Source organism: Ipomoea nil, unplaced genomic scaffold, assembly GCF_001879475.1.
Source record: "Ipomoea nil cultivar Tokyo-kokei standard unplaced genomic scaffold, Asagao_1.1 scaffold1262, whole genome shotgun sequence".
Lineage (NCBI taxonomy): Eukaryota > Viridiplantae > Streptophyta > Magnoliopsida > Solanales > Convolvulaceae > Ipomoea > Ipomoea nil.
In genome coordinates, this window is record NW_017617690.1 from 407,151 (window position 1) to 433,057 (window position 25,907).

A 25,907-nucleotide genomic window follows, 5' to 3' on the forward strand; every position below is an offset into this window, starting at 1 on the left:
ATCAATAAAAAGGCTCGAATTTTATGAAATGAAACTTTTTTTTTTTTTTTTTTTTGGAACAAGGGTCAAATAATCTCGACTACACACGAAAATGTAATTAAACTATTGGAACAACGCAATATAATGCAATTGAGTAAAAACAATGACATGTTTACTTGTTAGCTTGCTAATGTGAAGATTATCATATTAAAATAATAATTTTTTTTATTTTAATAATTTTATATATATATATATATATATATATATATATATATATATATATATATATATATATATATATATATATATATATATATATATATATAGTGAAAGGTTCCAGTGCGGTTAGGTGCTTCCCGTGCAGTTGTGCAGTTGATTAATGTGTGTGTGCTTTGTACTTAATGTGCGTGAGTCTTGTGCTTAATGTGCTTGAGCTTTGTACTTAATGTGCGTGAGTGTGTAATGTTAATGTGGATGAGTTTTGTACTTAATGTGCCTGAGTCTTGTGTTTAATGTGCTTGATATTTGTGCTTAATGTGAGTTGTTGTTAAAAACTTAAGTGAGTGGGTTTTGTGCTCAAGTGCGTGAGTTTTGTGCTTACGGTGCGTGAGTTTTGTGCTCAATGTGAGTAGTTGTTGAAACTTAAAAGGTGTCTGAGTTCTGTATTTAAGGTGCGAGCGGCTTGTGCTTAACATACGTGAGTTTTGTGCTTAATGTGCTTGAGTTTGTGTTCTGAAAATGTTTTGTTTGTGTGCTTAATGTGCCTGTGTTGTGTACTTAAAGTGCGTCAGTGTAACACCCCCAAAAACATAAACATAAAATAAGGCATTCAAACTTAGAGACAAGTATAAAGTCTAGCCATTTAATTAAAACTAAGCGAAAGCTAAACAATTAAGTACGAGAGTGCTATGCCACATCTAGGTTCTCCAAACCTAGGTGCACAGGGTTAACAAAACTACCACCAATAAAGTCAAAGTATAAGGGCTCACAGGCCAAAACAACTAAACTAGAGGGAAGGATAAACTAGTCTGAACCGGGCTCCACTACGTGCTCTCGAATCGACTATTCACTTGAAAACATAAGGTATAACAACCGTTAGCGAAAATTGCTAAGTAACACCTCTAACGCGTTGAAATACATAATATATACTTCATAGATGAAAACCATTTTGAGACTTGGGAATACATAAGTATAGCCTTAGCAATTCTAGCTTTACAAATCACAAGGAATAGAAGCAATACATCGACTATTCAACAAATGTACTCAACAATACCACTCAATGCCACAAATCAACGATATGGATCAATTCAAGGAATAGAATCAACGAATCAAGAGATAATAAATAAGGTAAGGTAAGCATAATCATTAACAAGGTGGTTCTTCAACAAGTAATAAAATCAATCAATTACCGACAAGGTTCCAAATCCACAAAGGACATAGCCAAATCAAGTCATTCACCGCGGAGTCACCAAACGACTCGAATCAAGTGGACAGGATGAGGGCCTAGAACTAATATGTACCGCAGGGTCAAAGGACCCTAGTATGGATTCTGCGGGATCGTAGACCCGATTAGAGATTTCCGCGGGGACACTAAGTCCCAATTCATGGTTTCCGTGGGGTCAGAGGACCCGGTCCAAAGAGAAAACATATATCCGCGGGGATTTAGTCCCAATTCAATAATACCATTATCTTGAATCCCGGTAAAAGTCAAGCCCCCACTGTCCATCACAACAACTCAATCATCACAACAAGAGTTCAACACTCAAGGAATCTAGAGATACAAAGCAAAGTATAGATTCCACACAAAGTGTGTACAATAACGGATAAGCTCAAACAATAGCTCAATCGAAGAATCAACAAGGATAAAGTACAACGAATGTACAATTCACAATGATAGATCACAATGAAGGGAATTCACGAAAGAGATACTTATAAGATACTCCAAAGGCTACACAACTATATCAAAGGATTCCAATCAAAGGATTACACCGAATAGATAGGCTCAAGTACCAATTCAATCAAGAATCAAGATGGTAATCACAAGGAATTCACATACTAGTACCAATAAGCAACGTAACTAGCATGCAAGCCAACAAGGTAGTCACAAAGACTCATACGAATAACATAAACTTCATTTGAATCCAACGAATCACAATATTGTATTACAACCACTATTCAAGACTCTAAATCCTACCAAATGATACTTAAAACATCGCTCTAGACTTACCAGACATCAATAGATACACACAAGTGCACAATGGAACAACAAAACGAAATCCAAGAACCAACGTACCAGTGGGTGGTTTGGACGGGTGGCAAAGTACTTGCCAAAAACCCCACCTGTACCAGCGGGTGGCAAAGTACCCGCTGAACCCCTGCTACTCCCCTTGTACCTGCGGGTGGTACTGGCGGGTAGTGAAGTGTTCGCCAGGTACCCGGTGGTACCGAACTGAAGAAGGAAAATCCACTTAAAAAATTCCAAGAATACACAAATCAAAGTCCAAGCACCTCAATACTCACATCAACAGCAAAATGGACTTGAATACAAGGAATAGCTCAACAAATAGCATCAAACAATCCTAGATACAAGCTCTACAATAGTATAAACATAAGGATATGTATATCACCACTCAAGAACATCAAGAAATCATAATAACAAGGAGAAATAGGTTTTGTAGGACATGGGTTACCTTCTAAGTTTATCCAACCTCTTCCAACACCCTAGCCTACTCTTACAAGTCTCCTTCCAAGTGATCTTCATCCAAAGAACCCAAAAACCTAACAAGCAAAGGAAAGACTTAGATAATAAAGAAGCAAAACTATGAAATAAGACTATATACTCCTAATACTTATCCTTCTAAGCTTGATGATGGTGAAAGGTAGAGTCTTGCTTGGCTTTCTTGGGTGAGAAGGTGAAGAGCTCTCTTGGGTAGAATGGGAGAGTTAGGGTGGCTTGAGGAACAAGCTGAAATGTTGAGAGAGTTTTGGCCAAGTATGGGAATGCTAGAGTGAGTGTGTCTAGATAGTGGCTTGGGTTCTAAGTTAGAAATTGTGAAATGACCATTAAGGGCCTCTTCTTCCCACATAAGGGCTAGAAGAGTTTCTTTTAAGTAAAGGCTTAGAGTACAAAGGTTATAGCATAAGGTCCAACCCATTGACCACATTAAAAAGGCTAAGGGATTCGGGTCAAACTAAATCCCCTAACTAAATTCAAGGCTAAATTATAAAAATAATTATAAGGGTAATTAGGAAATTAATTAAGTAATTATTTTGGATTTAAAGGATTAATTTCCGAAGTGTCACGGTCAGTTAATGCTTAATGTGCGTCTAACCGCACAACCGCACGGGAAATCACCCTATATATATATATATATATATATATATATATATATATATATATATATATATATATATATATATATATATATATATATATATATTTTAGTCCCTTAATTATTTTGCATTACCATATCAATAGTAATTATTGTATATTACATGTCATGTTTATTATTTATTTTTCAAATTAATTTAAGGGAAAATTGCACTTTTCGTCCCTAAGTTATAGGATAATTGTAGAATTCGTCCCTAAGTGTTGGTCATGCTCACTTTTCGTCCCTAAGTTATCATTGACGTTGCACTTTTCATCCCTGGGTTATAAGGTAATTGTAGGATTTGTCCCTAAGTGTTGGTCATGTTCACTTTTCATCCCTAAGTTATCATTGATGTTACACTTTTCGTCCATGTGTTATATTAAAATTGCAAATTTCGTCCCTAATCACTACTACATAAATGATATACTATGTCTCTTAATAGAGGGAGGTTTTTTAAATAATCGCCGTCTAATATATTATGTTAATGTGTTATACTATGTCACTTAATAGACGTTGGTTGTTTAAATAACTGTCGTATATAGTTGACATACACGGCGGTTGTTTAACCGTCGTATATTTCTTTTTTGAAAGCCAAAAAGCAATGGCATATTTTAATTAATGAAAGGAGCCAAACAATCAGGGGGGACATAGTCCTAGTACATAGAGTGATCCTGATCAAAAGCTAACGTAGCTAACGTATGAGCACTAACATTAACTTATCTAGAAATAACATTCAAAGAGCAATATGAAAAAAGGGCTATAATTTCCTGGCATTGGTCCTCCACCACCCCTACATAGGATAGGATGGTCGTAGGACTAGATAGTAAATGGTGTCGGAGTTCTGAACAATCAGTCAATAGATCCACGTCCAATTCGTTACGCTCCTTGAGCCATGATAACGCTTCCTTACATGCAAGAGCCTCTGCCATAAGGGGTGAGAAGCATCCCGGGAGTTTGCCATTTATTGCCGCCTTGAAAGAGCCATCCGGGTGTAACAGTACAACTCCGTAAGTTGCGTCGCCCGAATGTGGGCGGTATCCTCCATCGAAGAAGCAGCGTGTGCGGCCTTGCGGTAATGGTGCAGCCTGTTGTGCTGCATGATTCCCGCCTTGGCGTAGGCAGCCATGGCAGCAGCGGTTCGTCTCCATGTAGCGGTTGGGCGTGGCAGGGCCCTTCTCCATACGGCATCGTTTCGGGCGCTCCATAAGTGGTAAATGGCCGCAACCGTCATGGCAAACTGCTCCTCTGTTAAGTTGGCCATAGCACCCATTAGCCATACTGGAAAAGTAGTAGCAACAATATTCGTAACAGGCAAACCCGAAATATTCCACACTAATTTAGAATAGTCACAAGAGACTAGTGTGTGCATAACATGTTCATGAGATATATCACACATAGGGCATGTTGGGTCCACTTCCACTCTCTTTATAATCAGGTTGTTTGTGGTAGGGAGAATATCACATAAAGCTCTCCACAAAAAAGTCTTCCATTTCGTGGGACCTTCAATTTCCATAATGTAATCCATTTATCAAAGGCACCAGGATTATGTTCAAAATCCCCAACAATCTGTCTATATGCATTCTTAACAGAATACATTCTCCTTTGATCCCTATACCAATACCATGAGTCCTCATAATCCGGGCTAATAGGGATCCTAGATATACGAGCCACATTCTCAGGTTCAAACAAATCACATAGAATATGGGGATCCCACGAGTTTCTTTGCTGATCAATCAAACCCACCACCCTAGCCTCACGCAGTTCCTCAGGCATTATTGTCTGTACTAAAGGGCTTGGATCATCAGGTAACTAGGGGTGCCCCCAGATCAGAGTTGTTTCCCCATTTCCAATCCTTCTCAGGCATTATTGTCTGTACTAAAGGGCTTGGATCATCAGGTAACCAGGGGTGCCCCCAGATCAGAGTTGTTTCCCCATTTCCAATCCTTCTCCGAACCCCATAGCAAACCATATCATGCGCAGCCATTATACTCTGCCAACAGTAACTCGGGCAATTTCCCATTTTAGCATCAATAAAAGAGGTTGCCGGGTAGTAACAAGTCTTATATATCCTTGCTGCAAGAGAGGCTGGATTAGTAAGTTATATATCCTTGCTGCAAAAGAGGTTGGATTAGTAAGAAATCTCCATGTCTGTTTCCCTAATATAGCCAGGCTAAAGGAACGAAGATCATTAAAACCCAAACCCCCATATTTTTTAGGGGCACACAACTTGTCCCAAGCCTTCCAATGGATTCCTCTTTCCACCCCCTTCCCCCACCCGTATCTGTTCACTGTCCTCTCAATAGATAAACACACTGATTCAGGCAGCAAAAAAATACTCATTGAAAAGGTAGGCATAGATTGAGTTACACTTTTCAAAAGTACCTCATTCCTAGCTTGAGATAACAGTTTCTTGCTCCACGACCCAATTCTCTACTTGATCTTATCCTCCACATAAGAAAAAACTATCTTTTTATTCCTCCCAATGAAAGATGGCAGACCAAGATATTTGCCAAAATTTGGTGCCTAATCCACCCCTAAACAATTTGCCACCACATCCCTATCCTCTCCCGTGGTATTCCTGCTGAAACAAATATTAGATTTATGATTATTTACCATCTGACCAGACAGGTTCTCATACCTCATCAGACACTGTTTAATTACACTGGCCTCCTGCAGGTTTGCTTTAAAAAACAATAGACTATCATCTGCAAAGAAAAGATGTGACACTAGGGGGGGGGGGGGCCTCTAGCTACTCTACATCCGTGTATTGATCCCGTTAATTGAGCTTTTTGCAACAGCAAAGATAATCCTTCTGCACAAAGAATGAACAAATAGGGAGATAGGGGGTCACCCTGCCTGAGACCCCGAGTTGGAACTATTTGTCTTCTAGGCACACCATTTACCACAATATTATATGTCACAGTCGTTACACATACCATAATCAGATCAATCCACCCTTTATCAAAACCCATTACCTCCAACATTCTTTTCAAAAACGGTCATTCCATCCTGTCATACGCCTTTGCCATATCCAATTTCAAAGCTCCCCACCCAACTTTACCGCATTGCTTTCTATTTAAAAAGTGACCAACCTCTGAGGCTACCAGAATATTATCCGTAATCAACCTGCCTGGAATAAAAGCACTTTGGGACTCCGAAATTAGATCTCCCATAAGTGGTTTCATCCTGTTGGCTATCATCTTAGCCATAATTCTATAGAGCACATTACTCAGAGCAATCGGTCGCATATCCCCTACTGTCTCAGGCACATTTTTCTTTGGGATTAGAACTACATTCGTATCATTTAAACCATGCGGGAGAACACGCGAATTTAGAGTGTTAACAATAAACAAAGACACATCCACTCCAACTACATCCCAAAAATGCTAATAGAAACCGGGGTTCATCCCATCCGGTCCCCGGGCTTTATCAGGGAACATCGAAAATACAACCGTTTTAACCTCATCAATATCAAAGGGGCGCAACAGGGCAGTATTATGGGCCAGGGTAACATGTGGGGAAAATCATCAAACAAAGGATCACTGCACACAGAATTACTTGAGGCAAAAATCCCTTCAAAATACTTCAAAATAACCGAGTTCATATTATCCCCCTCCACCCAGTCCCCATCATCAATTTTTAATTTGGCAATAAAATTCTTTTTCTTACGGGCAGAGACATACCTGTGATAGAACTTTGTGTTAGCATCAGCACCACGTAACCAGTGTTGCTTTGCTCGTTGCCTCCAGAAAATATCCTCATGGGCTTTCAGCTGGGACAGTTGAATCTCGAGATTCTGGAATTCAGCTATCGCATCTGGATCGCGCCTGTGTCTAATAGCTTCCTGACTCGTTCGCAGCCCCTTAATACGGTCCCCAAACCTGTGAAAATGGTCGCCACCCCACCGCATCAGGCTGTGTCCACAATTTTGCTGACAATTCAACAAACCCTCAGTCCGACTATTCTGCCAAGCCGTCTCAACCACCTCCCTACACCCCTCATCCAACAACCAGGCCATCTCAAATCTGAAACCCCTCGGACCCCTTCCACTCTGCATGCATGGTGCATTGATGTTGAGGAATAAAGCCGAGTGATCTGATTTACGAGTTAGAATATTCTGTACCTCCGCATGATGATTAACATCCCCCCACGATGCCGTTGTCAAAACCTTATCCAACCTTTCCTCAATCCAATTACTAGTGCCCTTACTCTTTTCCCAGGTAAACTGGTAACCTCGCATAGCCATCTGCGCCAAACCACACCCTTCCACTGCCTCCCCAAAACCGCGTAGGAGACTATCCGAGTGTGCCCCCCCCCCCCCCCCCCCCCTTTTCTCGTGCTGATATAGTAGGTCATTGAAATCCCCTATTACAACCCAAGGAAGCGAGAATCTCCCGCCTAGCGTTCCCAGTAGTTCCCATGATTCCCTTCTTCTATGTCGTTCCGGGAAACCATAAAAGCCTGTCATTCGCCATACCTTATCATTACCCATTCGTACCTCCACATCCACGTGGTTTTTAGAGTAGCTCAGAAGTGTAGCAGCATTGTTTTTCTTCCTAAGCAACGCTAAACCACCACCATGGCCCGTGTTGTCAACATAAACTAACCCCTCGAATCCAAGCTTGATACGGAGGCGTTCTGCATGATCCTGTCCAACCATAGTTTCCATTAAAAATACAAAATCTGGCTTCTTACGGGACACCATGTCCACAATTTCCCGAACTGTCCGTGAATTGCCCAAGCCACGGCAGTTCCAACTTAAAGTACTCATTGAGTCGGGCGGGCCTGGGAACCAGTGCCCGCCTGCTGTAAGTTTTTTGAAAAATTTGTCATCACAATATCATCCCCTTCCAACCCATGCCGCACACCCCCGTTTCCCAGACCTTCCCGCCGACGCTTGGACACGGCAACCTCATCGTCAGTACCGTCCATACCCGCCGGCCTCCCTTCGGCCGCTTGCTACCCCACAGTAACACCCCTCGCCCGAGCAGTACTACGTATTGCCGTAGCCGGCGGTAGCAACCAGCTGCCGCCAACTGGCCGCGGTCCCCGGGTTCCACCCGCTCGTAGCTCCGGCCCATACGTATAGTCCTCCACTGGCACCACCGAGTCCCTCGCCCCACGATAAAACTTGTAGGCATGCCCTAGCATCCCACAGAAAAAACAATATGTATGTAACCGCTCATACTTGAAATAAACCCAACAGGTCGTCTTGTCACGCTTTACGAATTTCATTCAGCGTTTCAAAGGTTTATCCACTGACAGTGTAACCCTAATTCGATAGAACGTTTTCCATGGCCCATTCTGAAACCGATCATCCCTTTTCACAAATACCCCCAGGTAGTTTCCAATCTGCTCTTGAATCAACTCAGATGTATATCCCGTAGGCAAGTCATGGATTTGTACCCACATATCAACCGTATCAAGCTTAACATTCACGGGCAGAATACCATCAGGAACTTGTTTGCACACAAGAGTACTATTATCAAACGACCATGGCCCCTCATCAAGGACCCGGTGCACATCCGTTATATGATGAAAAACGAATAGAAACAGCCCCGGTTGTATTTCAGAAGCCTATACCCCACTTACCGGTTGCCAGACGGATGCCATAACCTGACTCATAAATTCAAGCTTAACAAGCTTCCTCGTCAAGAAACGACCTACCACTCCTCACGACTCCTCCTCCACCGCGTCATCCTGCCCACCGTCGTTCTCCTCCTCCTGGGGCACGAAAGTCGCCTCCTCCTCTTCCAAGACGAGGTCGGCCCACCTGGCCGTGATACCTGCCACCGCCGCAGCATTAGATGTCGACGAAGCCATGCGTCCAGACATTCAGAGAATTCACTAAGCAGACTTCCGTCCAACTACTGCAGCCTTCCGTGCGCTTGGTCCGTTTAGTTCATACGTGATCGCCAGGAGTTACCGGAGAGATTGTCGAGAGAACCGATCAAAACCCTAGAAACCCTAGGTAGAGAGAAAGCGAGAAGAATAGTAATGTCAATACATTTATTATTTAACCATCGTATATAGTTAACATACATGGCGGTTATTAAAAGAAAAAAAAAACATTCGTCTATTAAGTAACGTATTATACCATTTATGTAGTAGTGATTAGGGATGAAATTTGCAACTTTAGTATAACTCAGGGACGAAAAGTGCAACACCAATAATAACTTAGGGACAAAAAGTGAGCATGACCAACACATGAATTCTACAATTACTTTATAACTTAGGGACGAAAAGTGCAACGCCAATGATAACTTAGAGACGAAAAGTGAGCATGTCCAACACCCATGGACGAATTCTATAATTACCCTATAAGTTAGGGGCGAAAAGTGCAATTCTCTCTTTAATTTTCTCTTCTTCATTTTTTAGTTTTTTTTTATAATAATTTTTATATTTGCCTTTTTGGGTGTATAGTAGTACTCTTAACCAGTATTATAAATATGTCAACAGGTCAATGAATCATTTAGCTCATGTTCTAGCGCGGGCTTCTGATTCTATGTCTGCCCTTGGTTTGTGATTTTCTACGCCACCCACCTGTATCTCGTCTTTGGTTGATCTTTAATATATCATCTCCTTTCTCTCTCTCTCTCTCTATCTATCTATATATATATATATATATATATATATATATATATATATATATATATATATATATATATATATATATATATATATATATATATATATATATATATAGGGAGAGCTTCAGGTGAGAACCATCTTAAGGTAGGAACGTAAGAACTAATCTAGGCCTTTGAATTCCATCTAATCAATGGGTAAGATTAATTAAACAGTAATAAGGAGACCACTAATATAAATAATTAAAAAGGATATTAGGGTAATTTTCATCACCAAACAATTAATAATTAATATTAAATTTGATCAAGGTCTCTAATTTGACTCTAATCCCGCTACGACAACCCTCCTCCAGATAACTCTCCGACAAACACCTGCGATTTCCGGCCGTTCAAGTGTAGCCTGAAGCATCCAAAGCCGCGGACCAAGTGATCTTCGACGGTAGGAATGATGGCAAGAGAATACAACCACAGTAAGTACAATCTATTAATACGTATCCATGGTTGAGTATGCAATTTAAATTGAAAGGGAATGGTAATGGACTGTTTATGCATACACTCAGGCATCACATTAAATGCCATGGCACTGTGTGCGTTTGCAGTCAGAAACGGTGATGTGCATGTCATGCCCAACTGGGCTCGCATGCCTAAATGGCATCCCCTAAAACGTTGAAGTGCACACACAGCCCTAGGCATCTGCGGCTGTGTGCCCCCGCACTTACGAGACAGTGCACAGACGAACCCACGTGTAGAATTCTGTGCACATCAATCCGCCCGTAAGTGCACAGACATACCCACAAGGGCGGAGCAGTGCTACTAACTTTTTTCATGCCATAATATCTGTAGCCGTGCCGGCTGTGTGTGCACTTGTGGTCCCATTAATGTGCCAACAGGGTGGTGAAACCCAGTGGCCGTGCACGTTGGTCATATCCTGAGTGCCACACAAGTCCACTACATATTGAACTAACAAATTTGCAACCCTCGACAGGTGAAGACGGCTTAACAGGGGGACCAACCGGGTGTTTGATGAACATCTCCCCCGGATCAACGAAGTACTGGACCCCACAGTGTGAAGAGGCCAAAAAGACTTTCGAGGGACATGTGTGTGCATATGTGAAGTTCTGAGTGTGCCAAGCTGGACATTGCGTGAGCACGTACTTGTATGTGTCCGTGCACCTCTGAACAAACGACCCAAACGCATGGCGCCAAGAATTACTCAACTCAAGAATTAATAACATAGTAACAAGGTGACTTCCCCATATCCACCCGGGTTGATAAAATATCTAGGCATACAAACATCATGATAGCCACAACTGTGAGCTGCGACCGAAAACCCAAAAATAGAAATCGAAGAAAATTGCCTAATGGAGTGAGGCCATATGCTGACATTGAGCACCTGAGACTGACAATGTGTGCCATCCAGCCCTACTGCATAACAGTTTTCCCTTCATTCTTTTGGTTAGTCTATTTGTGTACGAATAATTGTCACCGAATTTGTTTTTACATATATCTATATACGTGACATCATGAATCCGTGAAAAAAAAACAAAATGTTTCAGATGTTGCCTTGTTAGTAGGAGCTGTACATGGCAATGGCACACTAGTAAACAGAGTGTGCCACACACATCAAACTGGGTACGGGGTACTCTTGTGCACCCGATCACAGTACTGGGTGCCTTCCAACGACACTAGAGTGTAGTATTTTTCCCCAAACATTATTATTGCAGTTGAGTATGAATAACCGACTACTAACATCATTTCTCAGCACTAGATACATGGCTGCGTAAATCGCGGCCAACAAATCCCAGTAGATTGTGTGGTGGATGAAGGTATAGCAAACACGTGTGTGCATATGTGAAGTTCTGAGTGTGCCGAGCTGGACATTGCGTGAGCACGTACTTGTATGTGTCCGTGCACCTCTCAACATAGTACCCAAATGTATGGCGCCAAGAATTACTCTACTCAAGAATTAATAACTGAGTTACAAGGTGACTGCCCCATACCCACCCGTTTTGATAAAATCTCTAGGCATACAAACATCAGGACAGCCGCAACTGCGAGCTGCGACCGAAAACCCAAAAACAGAAATCGAATAAAACTGCGTAACGGAGTGAGGCCATATGCTGACAGTGAGTACCTGAGACTGACAGTGTGTGTCATTCAGCCCTACAGCATAACAGTTTTCCCCTCATTCTTCTTGTTAGTCTATTTGTGTACGAATAATTGTCACCGAATTTGTTTTTACATATATCTATATACGTGACATCATGAATCCGTGAAAAGACAAAATGTTTAAGATGTTGCTTTTTTAGTAGTAGCTATACACGCCAATGTGCACCCCTAGTAAACAGAGTGTGCCACACACATCAAACTGGGTACGGGGTGCTGTTGTGCACCCGATCACAATACTGGGTGCCTTCCAACGACACTATAGTGTAGTATTTTTTTTCCCCAAACGTTATTATTGCAGTTGAGTATGAATAACCGACTGCCAAAATCATTTTCCGTCAAAGGTGAATAAGTGCGCTGACCTTGTGCACCTTACCACAACAATGGGTGCCTTCCTACAATACTAAACTGTTGTATGTTTTACCAAACCTTATTACTGCATATGAGAATTAAAAATAAACTACCAACATCATTTTCCATCGATAGATATGCGGTGGTGTATAATGCAGGTCAATAAACCCCAGCAGACTGTGTTGTGGCAAAAGGTATAGCATACAGGTGTGTGCATATGTGAAGTTCTGAGTGTGCCGAGCTGGACATTGCGAGAGCACGTACTTGTATGTGTTTGTGCACCTCTGAACATACAACCCAAACGCAGGGCGCCAAGCATTACTCTACTCAAGAATTAATAACAGAGTAACAAGGTGATTTCCCCATACCCCCACAGGTTGATAAAATCTCTAGGCATACAAACATCAGGAGAACGCGATTTTCCAGAAAACAAACTAGACCGAATTGAGCACATGCACAGGATCCGAGGGTGCCATTGTGTGGGATTCCAACATGTGCTCATACTGCACCAATTGAGTGCACATGAAGGAACAAAACAGGGAATTGGGCACACGCGGGGGGCTAAAGGTGCAAAGTGTGTGATTCTGGCATATGAACACACCAAACGCACTGAGTGCATAACGACAGTATGAGCACATGGTAGTTGGTGTATGTGCACCTGAACTTGTTCAAACATATAACAATTCAGCACGCGTATAAGCTGGAAATCTAACACCAAACAACATCACCCCACCATTTATTAAGATAAAAATGTGCCAAATGAATAAAAAAAGATAAGGTTTGTAATACCACAAGCAGGCAAACATAATAAAATAGATAATGGGCTAGCTACACACGAATCTATGTTGTACCCCCATCGTCACGATATTCAACCACACTTCGAATGTTTTTGGAATGGTGTATGTTTAACTCAGCAGTCAGAATTTGACGCATATTACTTGCCCTCAACAAATCAAGGCCCCTACTATCACCCTTGCGCAGACCACAATCCCATGCATTAACGGGCTGCCCCAAGAAACATTCCATGTGCCGCATAGCAAAGACTCCACAGTCCACTTTGTTATGCACATCCCGCCAACGCATCTGCATTCTCCTAGGGATAATTCTCCGTACAAGAATACAAGAGAAGGTACCGTAGTTTCAATCGAAGCAAAAAATTTGCAAGCAAAAAATCTGCAGAAAATAGTACATAACGATACGCAATAAAGAAAAAGCAAAAACTAATCAAAAAAACAATAAAAATGCAAGAAACAATTGACTAAACTTAACATAAAAATAATTGACTTGATAATTTAAAGTACTAGAATCAAATGTCAAAGTAGGATAAAATAATTAAATTAACAATTTAAAATGCTAAAAATGTAGATCAAAGATAAGAATCAACTCTCAAGTGCAAGATAATTAAATTGAAATTCAGGAACTAATCAAATGAATCACTAGGCCTCATGAAATAAAAAAATAAAAAAAAACAGTTAAATAGGAAAACTTAGGAACATTAACAAATTTAATATGTTGTTTTGAACAAGATTGCAAATAAAATTGAATATGCAAAGCAGTAAAGAATCATCATTCCCCTATTATATCATAACTAGGCTTATTGGAGCTTTCTGCTACTGTATTAAATATTATGTTGGTTTGCTTGCCTTTTTCTTCTGTTTTCTTTAGCTTTAGAACTGGTAGTCTCTATTGTACCCCCTACCCCTTACCCCTTTCAATTTCATGTTGTGTCCCAAACATTATGTAGAGTTTGTGAAATAAAATCTTAGTTTGCTTATTAGTGGAGTGCATATACCAATCCATATTTGATGGTTTTAGTTAACAGTTGATGTTTTCTTCATCATTCTCTTTTCTCAAGAACATGCAATGAATCATGAATGTTGTTTGATCATCTAAATGGGATAGTGATTGAATGGACCAGATGAATGGTATCCATCCTCAATACAGTTATTGATGAAATTTCTAATGCTATTGCTGAACCCAGGAGCGATGCACAAAAAAAAAATAAAAAATAAATAAACAGGTGCCACCACACCCCGCCCCACCGGTAGTCCCCCACCCATCCCAAAACCAGACTCCCCCCTGAAAGACAAAGGACGGCACCCCCGCCCCACCAAAACCCACCACAGTATAGGCAAAACCCCCAACCAAGACCCACCCTCCACTGTAAAACCCAACACGGCGACACCCCACAGCCACCACAGTAATCGGCACCACCACCCAACCAACCCCCAAAGACCCAAAAAAAAAAAAAAAACATCCCCACCGGCAAAGCAACAACACCAAAATCAACACTGACACGTGAAGACAAAAAAAATGCAAACAAAGACACAACTCAAATATCAAAAGAATACACACAAAGGCACAGGAATCCGAAATTAAAAAAAAAAAAAAAAAAAAAAAAAAAGGGCAAAAACCGACCTGAAGCAGCGGCCGACCTCGCCGCCGGCCGTGGGCGCTTAGGGTTCCGAGCATCGGTGCCGGCCATCTCAGACGGGACTCCAATCGACGCAGACGACGCTGTGAAGGACTCTGGAGAGCTTCGACCTTCTCGGACAACTCCAGCAATAGTGAGATAGCAAAATCTCAGCGATAAAAACGAAAAAACCCTCCACGCGCACTGGACCTGACTATACTACCCCTACCCGCCTAAATAAAAAACAATCCACCGTAAAACTAAATTTTAAAAATAATAAAACATACACCGTAGATTAATTTAAATAAACGGCTTAGATTAGTTCCTATGTTCCTACCTAAAGATGGGTTCTCATACGATTGTAATTCTATATATATATATATATATATATATATATATATATATATATATATATATATATATATATATATTAATATTTAATACTTTAAATTAGTATTTAATACTTTAATATATGTATTAATATTTAATACTTTAATATATATATATATATATATATATATATTAATATTTAATACTAAACTAAATATTACAAAAATTTAAATTAGAAATAACTTGAGTGATTACTATCCAAAATCATATACATGTTATCAACTATATATTACCATGTATATTACTACAAATTGTTATATACATTAATTTTGTAATAATTACTATATATGTACACACACGATTATAACATTTTCCTAATTAATTCTCTTACTAATATAGTAAAATAATAAATTGTTTTAATATAGTTTTTGTAATAATTACGCAGTACTATATTACTATATATATATATATATATATATATATATATATATATATATATATATATATATATATATATATTACTTCGTAAAAATCTATTAAAATCTTGATGTTGAAAAATGTTTTTTTTTTTTTGAATGCTACCGATTCTATTACAATGTAGTATCCATTCATAAACTATCCTACTAAAACACAAAGAATCAATGTCGTGCAACTTTGGTGCCATTATACCATAAGGTCTTAGCTTGGAAAATGTATTTTAAAACAAAGTATATTTTATTCTTTTCCTCCCTGTATGAAACAAACCTACTCAATATTCTAGTAAATTTATTTAACAATAAATTGCATGAATGCCTGTCTCATAATGAAAAGAAGAAATCAAAATTTCATATTTACCCCTATCACGTTTTTCTTTTAACTCCCAACAAAATTTGACAGAATATTATAAGAATTTACAACTTTATCAAATAAATGCACTAAAATTGTGTGAATGGCTGCATAATAATGAAAAGAAGAAATCAAAATCTCATATTTATCCCTATAATTTACTCGTTTTTCTTTAATTCCTACCAAAATTTGACAGAATATTATAAGAATTTGTAACTTTGTCAAATAAACGCACTAAAATTGTGTGAATGGCTGCATAATAATGAAAAGAAGAAATCAAAATCTCATATTTAGCCCTATCATTTACACGTTTTTCTTTAATTCCCACCAAAATTTGACAGAATATTATAAGAATTTGCAACTTTGTCAAATAAACGCACTAAAATTGTGTGAATGACTGCATAATAATGAAAAAAAAAAGAAATCAAAATCTCATATTTAGCCCTATCATTTACACGTTTTTCTTTAATTCCCACCAAAATTTGACAGAATATTATAAGAATTTGTAACTTTGTCAAATAAACGCACTAAAATTGTGTGAATGGCTGCATAATAATGAAAAGAAGAAATCAAAATCTCATATTTAGCCCTATCATTTACACGTTTTTCTTTAATTCCCACCAAAATTTGACAGAATATTATAAGAATTTGTAACTTTATCAAATAAACGCACTAAAATTGTGTGAATGGCTGCATAATAATGAAAAGAAGAAATCAAAATCTCATATTTAGCCCTATCATTTACACGTTTTTCTTTAATTTCCACCAAAATTTGACAGAATATTATAAGAATTTGCAACTTTGTCAAATAAATGCACTAAAATTGTGTGAATATCTGCATAATAATGAAAAGAAGAAATCAAAATCTCATATTTAGCCCCATCATTTACACTTTTTTCTTTAATTCCCATCTAAATCTAATGGAATATTAATGGGAAAAAAAAAACCAAAAAAAAAAACAAAAAAAAAACAAAACAAAAATGGCTTGAGCATAATTGAGAGACAAAATAAATACAACAATAATTGAGGAATTGAAATTATAATCGAGTACAACTGAAGGACCAAATATGTCATTTTTTAACTAACTTGGTTGGCGTGAGTGGCCGTGCACTCTCATCCCTTAAGAGGGGTTGTTATATCGTACACCGCGGCGCATAATCGATTATGCACCGCGCGTCAGACACTACAGTGTGTCTAAACCGACACTGGCTCACGTATTATTTTCATATTATCAAATGAAACTACAGTTATATCAAAATGATACTGTAGTTGTGGTGAAATGAAACTACAGTATAATAAAATGAAACTGAATAACATTTCACATATTTAAGTGTATATTGTACAATGAAGCTGTAATTATATTCAAATGATCATGTAGTTGTGTTTTAATGAAATTATAGTGTATATAAAATAAAATTAAATAACATTTTCACATATTTGAGTGTAGAAATATTGAATGAAACTGTAGTTATATCGAAATGAAACTGTAGTTGTGTTGAACTAAAACTGTAGTGTATACAAAATGAAACTGAAGAACAGAGTTATTTTTTGCGAAGATTCTGTTTCTTTTCATTAAATAAAACGACGTCGTTTTGACAGTGTCGATTTAGACACATTGTAATGTCTGACGTGCGGTGCATAATTGCCGCGGTGCACGATATAATTTGCCACTTAAGAGAGGTCGGGAGTTCGAACCTGCTCTCATATGAAAAAAATCAATTTGGCCAGCACTTTGCCCCTTAATTGGGCCAAGCAGGTGCGAATGAGGATTAGTCTGAATATGGTACGAGCTTAAAAGTGCCTCTTATAGTTAAGGTCTGCTCAGAACGTGTCCCAGGTAAATTATTCTGTGGACCATGGTCCACACAATGTTATGCAGACCATAACAAAAAGTACATTTTTAATATACTAAATGTACATTATTTTTGTACTGAATGTACATTATACAATATAATGTACACTCAGTACGAAAATAATGTACATCCCCTAAATACAATGTACATTACTTTTGTACTGAATGTACATTATTTTTGTACTGAATATACATTATTTTACAGTATACAAAATATGGTCTACCCTCCACACAATAATGATTGAACACTCATGGCCGGACAAAAAATAATTCAATCGCTATATCGTGAACCAGGGTCCACAGTGCACTGTGAACCCTGGTCCAATACACAGAATTCATGTTCATAATACACATACACATAAACACGATATAATGAACATGAATTCAATGCATTATGAACATTAATTATGTACATTGTATTATATAGCTTGACGACACAGAATACACAGAATTCATGTTCATTATATCATGTTTATTATGAACATGAATTCTGCACATTATGAACATCAATTCTATACCTTATGAAGTCAAATTATGTCTATTAGACCATGGTCCACAGTGCACTGTAGACCCTGATCCACGATATAAATTGCCAAAAAAAAATATGCCATTTTCTCTATTTAAAAAATACGGAGTAAATAAAAGTCAAATATGGTGCAGCGATTAACAAAAATAAAAATTCAAATTTTAGTTTGCAGGAAGAAATCCTGACACAATTATTCATACTCAGTAGCACAGATTACTATCAAACAAAGTTTCCTGTCTGAGATAATAACCTTTGAGTAAATTGTTCATACCATGCCCAGAGGACAACATTTTATTGTTGTTCAATAGACAATTGAACTTTCGTCCATAGTCCAAACCAAACAAAAGTTGTGTCCAACAATGGTGTCTGCTTGAAATCATGCATCCGAGAGAAAGAAAGCGGGTTCATATCTAGATGCAAAGCCAAACCTATAGGTGTCGTATTTTCTGTACACCCCAGTAAGCTCCCCGAATCCAGCGTTTTCGTGGAGGGTAACCATCGCTTTCGAGCACTCCCTGTGTTATCGGGACAGGTTACGGTTAGTTTACATCACTCCACCACGAAAGTATTGATATATCCTGAAGATAGAGGGTGGGTACTTACAGGAGCTGATGTTCAGCGTAGTTGGTGTACTTCTCGCTTGTTTTGCTCCACTGCTTGGAGCCAGTGATCGTGCATTGGGCAGTGAAAACTGCGGCAGCTGCTAGCTCAGAAGGCGGGAACCTCAGCATTTGGTACTCCACGAGGCAGAGCTCGAGGAGGAATAAAGATACGGATTCCAGCTGTTTTAAAATCAGACAAAAACCGTTATAACATGTTATAGACTAGGTTGGTACGATGAGAAAATTTAGTTTTTATCGGTGGTTTTCCAACAAACCTCCTTATCAGATTGCGCAGCTTTAAGGAACCTCATCATGAACACATACGGTGTAGGAACCGAGAAGTTGAATTGCAAGGTATTTGCCATTAGTATCTCCTGTCAGAAAGGAATGCAGTCGAAGTTAAAATGATTGGAGAAAAACGAAGGATTAGGATATCATTTTGCAAAAAAAAAAAAAAAAAACGAGAAAATTGATTAATATTTTTTTGACTTAATGCTATTTGGGGTCCTCCGAGTATACTGGTTTTGCCACATTTAGTCATAAACTTTCAAGTTAATCACCCGTGATCATTCAACTTTCAAATTTTAACTTGTCGTGGTCCTATCAGAAGTAAAGTAAAGGCAAAGTCGTCCTTTCAGAAGGACCACAGCTGGTTAAAATTTGAAAGTTGAAGAACCACTGGTGGTTAAGTTGAAAGTTGAAGGATCACGGGACCATGAGTGGTTAATTTGAAAGTTTAGGACTAAACGTGACAAAACCACTATACTCAAAAGATGGCATTAACTCTATTTGTTTTTTATCGAAAATAATTACCATGTTGATAACTTCTTGTCTACGGTAAGCGTTGTCAGTAATCAACATGAAGTCCTTTACAGTCGGGGCATATACTTCTTCATACTTGCAGGCGAGAAGCATTGCCGTAATCCCAACCAGCTGCAGATTTTCTCTACTTATTGGTTCGACAGCTAAGAACCTATCGACGAGGTTCACAGTGAGGTACAACGTCCCATCCATCAGTTTAAACTTTTTATGCACCTACACATTCGATAGATATAGCGTTAGCTAAGCTACAAAACGGCAATGCACAAAGGCAAAATAGGTTTGTAATATACCTGGATCAGCCAGTCAATCAGAATACTCCTCATTCCTTCATTAATAGCGGGTTGCAGATTCATGTAGTATGGGAGCACGGAGCTCAAATTCTGTAAAAAAAATGCAGAAACTATTTATATTTCTTACACACTTCGGCTCATAGTCACAGCAACTGGCGTTAACTATCTTTCGAGAACAGATGGACAAACATAGTGCTTATACATGTCGGATTTAATCAAACATAGGTAGGCGATAGTCTATCACGACAATGAAGATGCAAATAGAGGGTAACCCCATCCAAGATGGCTAAGAATACAAACTTATAACCACAAGTTCACGAGTTCAAATCCTAAGCTTCTTGGTTTGAGCCCGTCAGCTATGAGCAACCTAGGTTGGTTTACCTCCTTGTGGTCCTCTGCTGGCTAGGGTCACAAGGCGGGATTTACCCAACGCACACCCTCGAGTAGTGACTGCAGGTTTCCCTCGTCACCCCAAAAATGAAGATGCAAATAACCATTGACGTATGACAGTAGAAATACCTACATCTTATGAAGCATACTGCATATACATATCAGACTTAATGTATCTATAACACGTAAGCAGTTGTCTCCAAAGCTACATATTTAGATAAATCCGAGTTCTGATAAGTGTTCGGGAATAGTGGGAATCATGTCTCACCTCTATTTTCTTGTAGAAAGCATGTATGTCATCAACATACTCGACAACAGCAAGGACATTCTTTTCATCAGGACTGTCGATGTTCACAATCGGGTTCTCCTCAACATACTCAATTTCAACATCATCATCCTGGATTGGGTATAAGTGAACAATCAACAATCATCCTAAAAAATCTCCAAAATCAATCCAATATAAAGCCAAATACCATCTTATCAAACTAGCTTAGTTCATTCTTTAAGAGAAGTTAGGAGTTCAAAACCCCTTCTCGTATGGAAAAACCAATATGGCCAGCACTTCGCCCCTTAATTGGGTCGGTCTGGTGCAAACAGGGATTAGTCTGAGTATGGTACAGGCTTAAAGGTGCCTCCTATAGTTAGGGCTTACTCAAGACACCATGTGGTCAAACCAAAATTAAAAAAAATAAAAAAAGTTTACCTCAGAAATTGGTTGCTGCTCGCTTGCCATTTGTGCATCGAAATTCCTAAAGAGTCAGCAAAGCCAAAGTAAGAAAATAATAATTAACCAAACAAGCCAGAATCACGAATAAATGAAGGATTGCATCACACAACAAAACCTATTACAACCATTAAAAAAAAGGGTTGAGCTTTCCTAACCTAGCAGTGGTGTCATGAACAAGAATCTTAGGGTTCTTGTTAGCAGCATTTTCATTTTCGCTATGCAAAATAGGAAGAACAAACGCAATAAAATCAGGGCCAGTCCAAAACATTAAGATAAAAGAAAAGAGCAAATGAAGACCAAGGATTAAGAAAATGTTACTCGGGAACGGCACTTCTCTTGTGCACAGACGATGCACGCGGTTCTGCTTGAACGATATTCACATCAATGGCATTCAATGCCCTGCAACTTTCCACCATTTCACTAGATATCTTTCCTCCTATAGCCCTTGATCCTCCTGATCATAAAATTCCCATATCGAAGATGGGTTTTTTGCCAAACGTAAAATTACAAGAACAAATAATCAAGTATAATTTCTCAATAACGTTGAGTAACACAAGATAAGGGATAAAAGAAAATGGAAATTTTTAAGTTTTAGATTACCCGGGAGATCTGAATCCCTGACAACACCTGCATCATTCTCATCTGATCCAACCATCTTTGCCAAAAAATTCTGCATAAAACAAAGAAATCATCAAATCACAGAAGCCCCAACACAAGAAAAATAAAATTCACTAACAAGTAAAAGAAATCAATAATCGTGATCAGAATTAACAAAAAAAAAAAAAAAATCAAGCATCCATCACATAAAAAATTCAAAAGAAAAACGAGAAGTACCCACAGGGCAACAGAGAATCTAAAAGAACTCAATCAAAGATCAAAACTTTCAGTACATAAACACTCAAAAACCCAAACATCGTATACGTCATTGATAAATCTAAAAAAGTTCTGATTAACCACGATAAACAAAACAACCAAACAGAAATCTACACCGATTTAAAAATTAATGAAGTAATTTTTGTGCTCTCTCTGACTCTCTGTACCTCTATCTGCGATTTGCTCGAAGTTGGTGTTTGGGGTTATCGCCAAATGAAATTGGAAAGAGTAGCGAGGAAATAAGAAATGGGATTTATATACCAAAAGCCCCCACTCCTTTCAAAATTTTACAACTAGCGAAGACTGATCACCGTATGAAAAAGCGGGTTGGTCTATGATTATGCAGATACCAAAAAAAAACCCTCTCATTTCAAATTTTTACTTTAATTAGCACGCCCCCTCCATAGGGATGGCAATTCTAATCTAATCTAATCTATGAGTACTCACATGAACCCGACTTGCACGGGTGATAAGCTGGTGGGGGTTGAGTTTTAAAAACTAAACTTGTAATGGGTTCAGGTCATGCTGATTTTATATACCAAACACGCATAAAACCCAACCCGACCAACCATGTTACACCCACACTAGCACACACACATATATATAGCATTTAGTATTTAATACTTAATAGTAGAATAAGTACCAATAGTTATTGTTAAAATTCTACAAGAACTACAAATGGCCCTAAATTTTGCTTCTTAGTTGTAAATAGATAAATTTGATTGAAAAAAACAAAAAACAAAAAACAATTTAGTTATTATATATGAATATTTTTATTATTTTATGTTTTAATATAGATAGTAAATTTTACTATGTGTAAATAATTTAAAAATTATTTAAGAGTTAATTCCATTTTTTGTCCTAGATTTATAGGTGGCAATCCACTTTTAGTCCCTTTTTTTTTTTTTTTCAGAACATCCACTTTTAGTCCTAGTATTATTGTGACATGACAATTTTTTGTCCTCTATCAACAAAACAGTTTAAATGTCGACATGTCGTTAAATACAAGGGCATTTCGGTTTTCAATTATGGATTTTTTTAAAAAATAATTTAACATAAAAAAATATAGTGGGTCAACCTACTTTGTATAAAAAAGATCAAAATGTCCTTGTATTTAACGACATTTCAACGATTTTGTTGACAGAGGACCAAAAATGGTCATGCCACAATAACACTATGACCAAATAAGAAATGCCACCTATAAATCTAGACCAAAAATCGAATTAACTCATTATTTAATAAGATAAGTAGTGGATACCTGCATTCGGTGGGAAAGGGGTGGGTAAAAGTCCACCCACCGTGGGTCTGAGGTGGACGGGAGTTGGAAAGTATAGGGATCCCACTATAGTTCCCCCACCACTTCTAATAAGGTTCATACATGCTACAGAAATGAGGAGTCTCATGCAGTTATTAGTTGCTTTATTTAAATTTAGTATTTATGTTATGTTGGCTCCAGATGTCCTTTTCCATTCCCTAAACTTTGCATTTATACCTTTGTCTTGTGTTTTCATTTGGATATGGCCTATATAGTAAGGCATTTTATATTTCAAGGCATTGAAAAAATATACTGTTATTCTTGAGTTCTAAAACTAATGTGTTTGTCTTATTCCTTGAACTTGTGTTCGACGTCAACTTCAATAAAGATAATGTAGAACTCAAAAAGGCCAAGAAATCACATAAGAAAGATTGATGGTTTCATGAAATCACAGTTGGTCAAGTGTTAATATAGAAGTCCATTCGTAACTAGTGGTAAGCCAAAAACACCAACTGCATCACATCTAAATCTAAACCATATGTATAGACAAAATAAAATAAAAGAAGCAGGCAAGTCATGCTTGATGGGCAAACACAAAAAGGAAGAAGGGTAGCTTTCCCCGAAAATTTATCCTCTTCAACTTAATTTAGTTTGAAGTCCAAAAATCTTATTACACTTCCCCATTTTTTTTAACTAAGCAAGAATTACATATGACAGTGGTACGATGTGATATTGGTTATTGAATTATTAACTCTCCTATCAGGGCTAATGACATTCCTATGCAGAAAAATTGACAGTAATATATTAAGATACACTATGATCACTGAATAGAGCTCAAAAGGTAATGCATAAAAAAATGCAGAATTAATTTTCCTCAACAAGATATAAGATTTACCTAAAATGGGATCAGCACTTCAATTCGGTAAATTTATCTTTCCTCCTAACACAATGAACTGTCATCACAAAACTTGTCAATTTGTTACCATTGCTCCACGATGAAGATCACACCAAATTTGTTTAATGAGAATGCTGCAAGCAATGATAAATAACATAAATAATTCATATGCATATTATGGACTCCAGATCCACCACGTTTTGCCCCCACAACAAATGTTCATCATGGTTGATGCCTTGGGGCGATCTTCATCAAAATTGAGAGTGATGTTCATTTTGATGTTAAATGCTTTTGAAACAAATGTTCACAAACTTTGAAGTAAATGCTAGTCACATTTGTAACAAATTTTCATCCACAAAATGTTCATTGTTTGTTAAGTAAATATATTTTCATGCATCGGTGTTTTCACTGAATTCAAAGTATAGGCAGATTACAAATTTACAATAACAAGGGTACAACAAGCTTGGTGCACCAGGTCACGTTCTACTGAATGGAAAAGTAAGATATCACAAATTAAACTTTCAAAAAGCAATGTTTTCAGAAGGTGAAAGCGAGAATATATTACCAAACAAAAATGTTCTGTTTCCTATAAGATAGAAGTAAAAAAATGGCTTCTTTTTTATGTTTTGGTGAGAAAATTAAATTCACGTAAACATAAGTCAAATGGATTCTTTTAGGTTTCAATGAGTAAATTCAATCCAATATGAGAAATTCACATAAATAAATCGAATTGGATCTTCTTTTTTCTTATTTGATTAGCAAACCCAATGGTTTTAATAATTCATTATCATACCAAGTTCATATAAAATATAATCGAAATTGGATTATCTTTTTGTTTTGATAAGAATATTTCAATTCAATAAGAATAATGATTACGTACCTCTGAAAGGGAAATGCAATCTTGTTCCATAGGACAAAACCAAGCCAAACTTTGCATACAAAATGAAGCTGTGAACCAAATAGTTTACAAGACAAGAATGTCAAGAAGATGACTTCAAAATACTCTCAAGGGGGATTCAAAAGATATATTGCAACAATGAAGAAAAGGTAAGATAAAAGCGATCATTCAAATCTAATAACATCTCCATATATAGAAGAATCAGAACGAATGAATATTTAATGTAGGTGTTGGCAGTAAACTTTCAAAGGATGAACAGAAGAATATTATCACCCAATAGAGGGAATAACTAATGTACACCTGTTTAAGTAAAGCATTCTAGTTCATCATATTCACATAGAGCATCTTATTGAAGATGAGCTATCTCGAACGTAAAGGCTAAACTTTGCTGTAAGAGAATTATAAATACTTTTAGCATAACAATCAACAATAAAACCATGCAGACTATAATATTTTCAGCCTACTGGTAGCTACCTCAACTCATGCACTGTTACTGCATTCCTTTACCAATCTAATCACTTTTCCTAGACTGATTAACCCGGGAACATTCCGCGCTAAGTTCTACATGTGCATACAAGTGTATCAATACAGAAACTAAGAACATTAGTTCCTTCCCTTGTTATCTACCTCCTAAATGAAAGATTAAAAGAAAATCCATCACATCCTTGTACCAAAAGCTCAAAAATCAAGTTTCACTCTCAGTGGGAGTGGCCTATTTTTTTATTTTTTTTTTCCAATTAACTGTTTGGGAATTT

General features: G+C 37.8%; 1 protein-coding gene and 1 long non-coding RNA gene across 2 annotated transcripts; one reads left to right on the plus strand and one right to left on the minus strand.

The window, feature by feature from the left end:
- Nucleotides 1-54: 54 nt before the first annotated feature.
- LOC109184535 lies at nucleotides 55-19,082 on the plus strand. The gene is made up of 4 exons (XR_002054807.1): nucleotides 55-64; nucleotides 4,363-4,366; nucleotides 4,833-4,843; nucleotides 18,985-19,082. It is a non-coding gene; the product is annotated as an uncharacterized LOC109184535 (long non-coding RNA).
- On the minus strand, nucleotides 18,538-25,844 carry LOC109184533 (G2/mitotic-specific cyclin-2-like). Its single transcript, XM_019334547.1, has 12 exons — nucleotides 25,135-25,844; nucleotides 24,255-24,388; nucleotides 21,832-21,901; nucleotides 21,550-21,685; nucleotides 21,387-21,446; nucleotides 21,208-21,253; nucleotides 20,773-20,901; nucleotides 20,115-20,204; nucleotides 19,816-20,037; nucleotides 19,278-19,376; nucleotides 19,004-19,182; nucleotides 18,538-18,915 (listed from the first exon to the last, which is right to left on the minus strand). The coding sequence occupies exons 3-12, from the start codon at nucleotides 21,884-21,886 to the stop codon at nucleotides 18,777-18,779; spliced, it is 1,155 nt and encodes a 384-aa protein (XP_019190092.1). The 5' UTR covers nucleotides 21,887-21,901; nucleotides 24,255-24,388; nucleotides 25,135-25,844; the 3' UTR covers nucleotides 18,538-18,776.
- Nucleotides 25,845-25,907: the final 63 nt, after the last annotated feature.